Raw genomic sequence first — 10,007 nt, 5'->3', positions numbered from 1 at the left:
CTGAAGCAAGCAAGCTCCCTGTTCGCTTCAAGCTGCTTGGCTGCCGGCTGCCATCTTGGTTGGCAGTTAATTTGCATATCGCCCTGATTAGCCAATGGGAAGGGTAGCGGAGGTACAGCTAATTACCATGTTTCTCTATTATTATTTATGACAATAGAGGCATTTATCTCTATAAAATTTCTCCTTATAATTACATTTTCTGAATGTTATACATAAGCTTTGGTAGATTGTCTTGTTATTTACTTTGCCTCTAGACTTTTTTGAGATCTCTGTTTTCTTTTGTTTATTTTTGGCTACCCTGAAATTCTTATGTATTATTCCTTTTACATAGAGAGGAAAGGAAATGGGGAGAGAGAGAGAGAGAGAGATAGGTATGGGGGAGAAATATCAATAGGCTGCCTTCTGCACACTTGCAAACAGGATATGGAACCCACATTCTGATATGTGCCCTAACCAGGAATTGAACCCTCAACCCTTGGATACACAGGACGATGCTCCAACCATCTGAGCCACACTGGCCAGGGCATTCTATGGTTTTTAAAAACAAAAATTTAGTTTTTTGGAGAACAGGTTGCTAGGATCAATGAGAAGTACAGTGGCTGATAGTGGTAACGCTGACCCTTTATTTTTATTTTTTTAAAAGATATTTTTATTGATTTCAGAGAGGAAGGTATAGGGAGAAAGAGAGAAACATTAGTGATGAGAGAGAATCATTGATTGGCTGCCTCCTGTACATCCCCCAGCAGAGACCGAGCCCACAACCCGGTCTTTTGCCCTCAACCCCGAACTAGGTACTGAACCCACAAGAAAAGCGGTTCTCAACCTGTGGTTCGCGACCCCTTTGGGGGTCGAATGACCCTTTCACCGGGATTGCCTAAGATCATCGGAAAACACATATATAATTACATATTGCTTTTGTGATTAATCACCATGCTTTAATTATGTTCAATTTGTAACAACAAAAATACATTCTTCATGTCATATATTTATATTACGATTCATAGCATTAGCAAAATTACAGGTATGAAATATCAACGAAAATAATTTTATGGTTGGGGGGGTCACCATAATATGAGGAACTATATTAAAGGGTTGCGGTATTTGGAAGGTTGAGAACCACTGCACAGGAAACTGAGTATGTGCCCTTGACTGGAATGTAACCTGGGAACTTTCAGTCGCAGGGTGACACTCTATCCACTGAGCAAACCAGCTAGGGCTGACCCTTCCTCCTTCCTCCCTCCCTCCCTCCCTCCCTCCCTCCCTTCCTTCCTTCCTTCATGTAATTCCTTACTCAGTTAATTATAATTAACCCATGTTTTTGACTTTAGGTATCTTCAGATGTGTTTGCTCACCTAGTTAGTTTCCTATCATCCTTAGTATGCAGTTATCTTTATTTGGTATTCAGTATTACAGTTTGTCTTCATGGTACTCTTATTCCCATTTCCTATGGGATTCTATTTAATGGATAGCTGTCTATTTACACTGGGAATGGGAAAGATTCTCTATCTCTCATTCTGCCATCTTGCTGATGTCACTTTCATACGTCTTTTGTCTGTGATCTCCTTTGTGCTTTGTTATTCTACCACAGTGCTGACTATCCATGTTCTTTGCATCATTTCTCTCAAGTAATACCTGAAATGGGATTGAAGGGGAAGAATCATTTGTGCATCACAGAAGAAACACGACCTTATGAATGACACAGTAGGCCCCCAGGCGGTCTTGCCTTGGAGAAGGATCATTGGGGAGGAACTCTCTGCTGACCTTTGTTACATTCATAGGTAGAACCCCAGTGTTTTGTTACAGTTACCCATTCCTCATCAAATTATGCTTGTTTGTGCTGATTGTTGATACTTTGCCAACTACTCAGTTCTAATTGTGATCATTGCTACTTAGATTCCCAGCTTACGGATAACCTTAACCACTCTGGACTTTGCACCTCTGCCTCATTCACAGGTCTTTCTCTACTGCAAGCCAATGGTGGTCCATGCCTAAAGCACCTTGGAGAGCACACATGTTATTTTATTGAAGCTGAATATCCTGTGATCCAACACAATTAATTTTTATGTCTTTGAGCAGCTTGAAATTATTCCACACAGAGTCACGTAGTCAGAATGTAAGATCCTCAAGGAAGCCGTTTGTGTAAGAACAAGGAGTAGACCAATCCTCTCTTCTTTGTATCTTATGCTGTGCTTCTGTCCCTCTCTTGGTGAGATTTCCATCATCGACTGACTTTTGGGGTCAGGTTTTTTTTAATAGCAATTTCCTCACTGTCTCACTCATTTTGAAAATCTTTCTGTGGAATCACGCGTAGTAATGACAGTTAATCATTGGTGGTGAAGATACTCGGTTTTCATAAGGTCAACATGTACCTCACCAGTATTTACTTTAATACAGGTTGCTGCTGTGGAGCAGAGAATGCGGAGGCAGCAACTGAGCAGAACGTTTCTCTTAGAGTGTCACAGGCAAGGGTTCCCAAGAAAGCCTTGTCTTCCCAGAAGAGCCACCCCTGTGAGAGTTGTGGGATAGTCTTGGGAAACATTTTCCACGTAATGGACCTGCAGGGAACACTACAAGGACAGATACTGTTGAGGTGTGGGGCGTGTGCAAAACGGTTTTACTTCAGTGTAAAATTTCACCAGCAGTATGTGAGAGAGATTTTCATTAGAGGAGTGGATAGGATCTCACTTGAAAACAGCTGCGATTTCAATGTGTCCCAGAATCGTTTCACCTACAGGGAAGTTGGGCAGGGTGTCCTTACCGAACCAGAACATCTCCACGTAAAGGCTACTCAGACCAGGGACTGTCCAAATGCTATTTCGACACGTGGGATGACATTTCAAAGGAGGAAAAATGGTTACGCCAGAAAAGAATGCAAAAAAGACATCAGTTGTACCCACATGTTTATTCAGGAAAAGAGTGTCCATGTTGGAAGTCGATGTTTTGTGTACTCTGCATCTGGAAAATCTTTTACAACTAACTCTCATCTTCATTATCATCAGAGATTTCACAGAGGAGGAAATCCTTATCAATGCAATGAATGTGGGAAAATTTTTACCACTAAAAGCAATCTTCGTAGTCATCAGAGACTTCACTCAGGAGAAAAGCCTCATCAATGCAGTGAATGTGGGAAAACTTTTACCACTACCAGCAACCTTCGTAGTCATCAGAGACTTCACACAGGAGAACAGCCTCATCAATGCAGTGAATGTGGGAAAACTTTTACCACTAAAAGCAACCTTCGTAGTCATCAGAGACTTCACACAGGAGAAAAGCCTCATCAATGCAGTGAATGTGGGAAAACTTTTACCACTAAAAGCAACCTTCGTAATCATCAGAGAGTTCACAGTGGAGAAAAGCCTTATAAATGTAGTGAATGTGGAAAGTTTTTTACCCAGAACAGTGGTCTTCGTTGTCATCAGAGAATTCATACAGGAAAAAAGCCTTATAAATGCAGTGAATGTGGGAAGACTTTTACCACTAACAGCCACCTTCGTAGTCATCAGAGAGTTCACATAGGAGAAAAGCCTCATCAATGTAGTGAATGTGGGAAAATGTTTACCAGTAAAACCAGCCTTCGTAGTCATCGGAGAGTTCACACTGGAGAAAAGCCTTATAAATGCAGTGACTGTGGGAAAACTTTTACACAAGCCGATCATCTCCAGTGTCATCAGAGAGTGCACACTGGAGAAAGGCCTTATAGATGCGGTGAATGTGGGAAGTCTTTTACCACGTCCACTGTCCTTCGTCGTCATCAAAGTCTTCATGCAGGAGAAAAGCCTTATAAATGCATGGACTGTGGGAAAACTATTACACAAGCCGATCGTCTCCAGTGTCATCAGAGAGTGCACACTGGAGAAAGGCCTTATAGATGCGGTGAATGTGGGAAGTCTTTTACCACGTCCACTGTCCTTCGTCGTCATCAAAGTCTTCATACAGGAGAAAAGCCTTATCAATGCAGTGACTGTGGGAAAACTTTTACACAAGCCGATCATCTCCAGTGTCATCAGAGAGTGCACACTGGAGAAAGGCCTTATAAATGCAGTGAATGTGGGAAATGTTTTACCCAGAGAAGTACCCTTCGTAGTCATCAGAGAGTTCACACTGGAGAAAGGCCTTATGAGTGCAATTAATGTGAGGTATCTTTCAGCCAAATTTCTAAGTTTGCTCCCTGCATAAGAGTACAAATGTGAGAAATTTCTTAGATGTGTAGGAAATGTAGTTTCTTAGGACTTAAAAATACTATAAGAAAATTTGTGAATCCTCATTTTTCTGAATTGTATCTCATATATTTAATCACCTACATTATGTAAAGTTCCCAAAGTGTTTTTGCTGTTGTGTTTGTGTTTTTATGTTGGAGCACTATGTAATTATGTTGCACGTTCTAATATACAGAGATATCCTGCCAGATCTATGTCACTGCATATTTCTGTTGCTGAAGGTATTTCACCTGAACCACCGATAACGTCCCTACCTTTGGAATCCATCACCCTGCACCTGTGCCCAGCAAAGGAACTCTGTTAATTTGTTGAAGAAAATTAGTTTTGAGCCCTTAGTTCTATCTTATTTCCCTGTCATAGGACACATAGGACTCATACTGTTCACCCTAGTAAACATAATGTTGCAAAGGGCCTGCCATTTTCAGTGACACACTTTCCCTATATGCTAATAATGAGTTTATTGCGTGCCTAAGTCATCAATGGAAGATCTTCCAGTCTCCTGTCTCTGGTTTGTAAACGAATGAAGGCTTTTTCCTAAGACTTTTTAAAATCTGGGTTCTATTTACTCTATAGGTTAGTCTATAAAGAGATCTGGGCATTCCAAGCATGATGAGGTGAGAAACTTCTATAGGGTCTCAAACATTTAAAGGTAGAAAAGGTCTTCTATATCATCAGTTAGTTCACACTGGAGAAAAGCCTGATAAATACAGTGAATATGGAAAATCTTTTACCACTAAAACCATCCTTGATCGACATCAGAGAGTTCATATGTGAGAAAAGCCTTATAAATGCACTGAATGTGGGAAATCTTTTAAAAGGAGCAGTGATCTTCAGTATCATCAGAGAGTTCACACTGGAGAAAGCTATTATTAGTGCAATTAATGTGAGGTATCTCTCAGCCAAATTTCTAAATTCCCTCTCCGCATAAGAATACTAATGTGAGAAATTTCTTAAATGTGTAGGAAATGTAGTTTCTTAGAACTTAACAATAGTACAAGAAAATTTGTGAACCCTCATTTTTCTGAATTAAATCATACATTTTTAAAAAAATATATTTTATTGATTTTTTACAGAGAGGAAGGGAGAGAGATAGAGAGTTAGAAACATCGATGAGAAACATCAATCAGCCACCTCCTGCACATCTCCTACTGGGGATGTGCCCGCAACCCAGGTACATGCCCTTGGCCAGAATCGAACCTGGAACTTTTCAGTCCGCAGGCTGACGCTCTATCCACTGAGCCAAACCGGCTTCGGCTGAATCATACATTTAATCACCTACATTATTTTTATGTTGGAGCACTAATTTTTTGCCCATTCTAATATATGGAGATCTCCTGCCAGATCTATATCACTGCATATTTCTGTTGCTGAAGGTATTTCACCTGAACGACCTATAAGGCCCCTGCAGATGGCATCAGTCACCAACCTCCTGTGCCCAGGGAAGCTAAGTCTGTTCTCTAATTTGTTGACGGAAATGAGGAATACCTGAGCCCTTAGTTCTTACTTTTTCCCTGTCTTGTGTTACCACATAGGCCTCATTACAGTTGGCCCCAGTAAACATATTGCAGAGGGACTGCCTTTTTCATTGACACATCCTCCCTAGATGCTAATGATGAGTTTATTGTGTGCCTAAGTCATCAATGGAAGAACTGCCAGTCTCTTGTCTCTTTGGATTGTAAAATAATGAAGGCTTTATCTTAAGACTTCTTTAACCTGGGGTGTTCTATTTACTCTATAGGTTAGTTTATAAGGAGATATGGGCTTTCCAAGCATGACGAGGTGAAAAACTTTTATTGGGTCTCAAACATTTTTGCCCTTGGGGCAACAGTATGATTCAGAAATTAGTTTAGCAGTTTTTGGCTAATTTACACTGATGCCCATCTTTTCCTAGGAAACACTGTGGCCACACTACTTCTCATGTGAAGCTGGATGCTTTGAGACATAGAGATCACTCCAAAGAGGGGTTAGCTGTGACAACCTCAAGTATGTCTGAGAACATGAATTTTTTTTCTTGTTTGCAAGCGATGGTAATACATGTGTAGTGAATCTCTTACCCAGGAGTTGCAGAGGCCCATGTGCCCTAATACCTACAGTATCACGTGTGATGGTCACTGGTTTGAGCACAGTTGTATTCAGGGGAAACCCTTTCACTACAGAAACACTGACCTAATTGTTGTTGGATGAGACTGCAGCCCATTAAATGGAATGGTCCTCATCTAACTGTGCATCCAGGAATTATTTTGAGGAAAAGACTACAGGAGCTGTTTGTACACAGATCTGAGGGACTCCAGGCATGTTTATCTTCTGGGGAACAGTCATTGTCATTGATTATAATCAAGATGAGTTGTGGCTCCTGTAGTTTCTCAGAAGTTCTCATCAGAGCCATTGGTGCGCTGGCATCAAAAGAAGGATGGAGAAATTACAGATTGGAAAAAAAATTTAAACGAAAATACAGTACAAAAAAAGAAAAAGACAGATGGAGACAAAGGCTGTCTTTAGTTCAGGAATGTGGCTTCTGTGGGTTTGGGTGAAAGTTCTTCATTGTTTATTACATTTTCTGACACTAAGATGAGACTCTCACCCAGAGGGCATAAATAAGAGATTGACTATAGAGTTGCCAAACCTGTTCTTCCAGAATACAATTGAACCATTTTTAACAGCTGTAATGAGTAAATTACATGTGTTAAGTATAGTGTTTCATAAATCTTGACATGTGCATGAAACGGAAACCATCCTTATAGTCATAATGACCATGTCTGTAACTGTGTAGTTGCTTCTTGACCTCATTTAATCTGTCCCTGTTCTTCACAGCTTTCCTAGTAACCATGGATTTACATTCTATTTTACTAGAGAACTTTGCTTTTTCTAAGTATTTTTCTGCTTGCAGGAGGCAGCTGATCAATGTTTCTCTCTCATCGATGTTTCTGACTCTCTATCTCTCTCCCTTCCTCTCTGTAAGAAATCAATAAAATATATATATAAAAAATTTTCAGTGCATAGTCTGTGGTTTTTGAGTAGATGAATGTTTAAATTTTCCGACATTAGCAAATTGTGATCTAAATGGAATATACCGCGGGGCGGGTGTGGGTCAGTGCTTGGCCATCATCTCGTGCAGCACAGGATTGTAGATTTGATTACCGGTAGGGATATGTGCCAATGTGTGGGCTAGATCCACAGAAGTGAGTGTGCAGGAGGTCACTGGCCAATATGGCATTCTTCCATCAGTGTTTCTCTCTCTCCCTTCTCTCTCTAAAAATAAACTATTCTTTAAAAATAAACAATAAACCTATCCGTAGCTGATTTGGAACAGTGGATTGAGCGTCAGTCTGTGAACTAAAGGGTCCCTGATTGGATTCTGGCCAAGGGCACATGTCTGGGTTTGGGGCTGAATCCCAAGTAGTGGGCATGCAGGAGGTGCAATCAGTGATTCTCTCTCCCTCTCCCTTTTCGACATCAATAAGAAAATATGTTTTGTTGTTTTTTTTTAAATATATTTTATTGATTTTTCACAGAGACGAAGGGAGAGAGAGAGAGAGTTAGAAACATTGATGAGAGAGAAAAGAAACATCGACCACCTGCCTCCTGCACATCTCCTGCTGGGGATGTGCCCGCAACCCAGGTACATGCCCTTGACCGGAATCGAACTTGGGACCTTTCAGTCCGCAGGCCGACGCCCTATCCACTGAGCCAAACCGGTTTCGGCAGAAAATATGTTTTTTGAGATGCAAGCACACAGTGGGTTTATTTACCAGTTCCTGATGGGTCTCAGATGCTGGGAAGGATCCACCCTGAAATGCTCGCTGACACACACACAGGGCTAGAGGGCGCCCTTGGCTGCTGGCTCCTTTCGTGCTGGGAACCAAGACTTGAGCACACACAGGTCCTCACGCTCTGGCAACAGATCTATGAGCTCAGAAAATATGTTTAAAAACAAAAACCATCAGTGCTTATGAGCATGTCTCACTAAGAATGGAGTGACTCACCGAAGCCGGTTTGGCTCAGTGGATAGAGCGTCGGCCTGTGGACTGAAGGGTCCCAGGTTCGATTCCGGTTAAGGGCATGTGCCTGGGTTGCGGGCACATCCCCAGTGGGGGATGTGCGGGAGGCAGCTGGTCGATGTTTCTCTCTCATCGATGTTTCTGACTCTCTGTCTCTCTCCCTTCCTCTTTGTAAAAAATCAATGAAATATATTTAAAAAAAAAAAAAGAATGGAGTGACTCAACCAATAGCCGAACTCTATGGTATGCTAATAAGTAGTAAAGATTGTTTTTAAAACATAAATAAAATAAACCTTAACTGATTGTACTTTTTTGCATTTTTCCAGTGGTGTGTGAGGGATTCACATTTGTGTGAGGGATTCACATCCTAGAGAATATTTTGTTTGGTCAATCATTATTTATTTAAACATTTTATTTTGTAAGTTTCTCATGTTTCTTCACTGTTCGATTGGATTTTTTCTAGGAATTTACGGTGAGCCTTTTCTCAGAAGTGTATTTGCTGAGTCTGTATCTTTGTTAAAACATCTTTCCATATGTTCTGCTTAATGTGCTGTGAGTTTTGGCAATTTTCTTTAACAATAGGACAGTGGAACAACAAAGATGGATGTTGGCATATCACTCATTTTGTGCATTTTTACTTTAAAAAATAAACATTTTTTTGTATTGGAATAATATAAGGAAATGCAAGATCTGAGCTCAGGTAGCCAGGCATGGCATGGTGAATCCTACAAATTCCAAGGACAAAAGTACCCTCCTACGATGGTTTGAAATTAAAACTTTCTAAGTAAAAGCAAGTCACTGGGATAGTTATGTCCTAGCGTCCTTTTTTGTTTCTTTGCAAAGGTCAATCTTTACCTTAGTAAGCCTGTCTATTGCCTTTTTGCATCTAGGATAACATACCTTTGGATTTTCAGGAATATTTTCTTTTTTACAGACTTCTAAAGGCACAATCTCCAAACACAGAAGACCTCAGAGCTAGAATTAGTATTGTTGTTGTGTTAAATATTAACTCTTAAGTATTGGACAACATTTTTTTAAGAAAAGTATATTGGCCCTAACCGGTTTGACTCAGTGGATAGAGCGTAAGCCTCCAGACTCAAGGGTCCCAGGTTTGATTCTTGTCAAGGACATGTATCATAGTTTTGGGCACATCCCCAGTAAGTGGATTTCATGTAACCCCCATATGTCTTCTTTGAGTCTCATGTATGAAAAAGGTGCAAAACTGCCGTTCCTCTTACCATTACTCAATCTGTTGTTATTTTGCTTCCTGGCAAATATTGCCCACTTGGGTCAAAGAAACGTAAAAAAATTCCCCACAGGTTTGGACATTCCTTACAACAACACCAAAAGCAATTGACTCATGTGAAGCAGGAGGAAGTTACATGGAGGGGTGTCAGCATTTCCAGGGTGTCAGCATTGACTGAAGACAGATGTACAAACACAAATTTAGAGCCAACCCACAACACAGCAAGCTAGAGGTTTCTTGTTGATGCCAGAGAACAGAAGAAAATGCTCGAGGCTCATGTGGCTTTGTTTGGTATCTGTGTTTGAGTGAGTGTGTGTTTCTTTAATCCTCACCCAGAGATGTTTATTCTCTCTCTCTCTCTCTCTTTTTTTTTTTTACCCTCCCTCGACTTCCATCTGAGATTCTGCACTCTCTCCCATGCTTCCATGTCTCTGGATCCACTCGGTTCATTGCAGGAAGCTAATTCCAGCATGTCATAAACACAAGAAGTTTCATCAAAAGGTTGATGGAACCTTGAGGATTGCCTGCTGGAAATGGCAAAGGGGA

At 40.8% G+C, this 10,007-nt stretch overlaps 1 protein-coding gene across 1 annotated transcript in view; it reads left to right on the top strand.

Moving 5' to 3' along the window:
• Positions 1–4,325, top strand: part of LOC102760104 (zinc finger protein 2 homolog) — a 10,436-nt gene extending 6,111 nt beyond the window's left edge. The window contains exon 4 of the mRNA XM_006774028.2: positions 2,395–4,325. Within this exon, the coding sequence (XP_006774091.2) occupies positions 2,395–4,130 (1,736 nt within the window). The 3' untranslated portion in view covers positions 4,131–4,325. The remainder of the gene's footprint in view (positions 1–2,394) is intronic.
• Positions 4,326–10,007: the final 5,682 nt, after the last annotated feature.

This window comes from Myotis davidii, unplaced genomic scaffold (assembly GCF_000327345.1).
Source record: "Myotis davidii unplaced genomic scaffold, ASM32734v1 scaffold1727, whole genome shotgun sequence".
NCBI classification, from domain to species: Eukaryota; Metazoa; Chordata; class Mammalia; order Chiroptera; family Vespertilionidae; genus Myotis; species Myotis davidii.
This window is presented reverse-complemented; position numbering and strand designations above follow the sequence as displayed.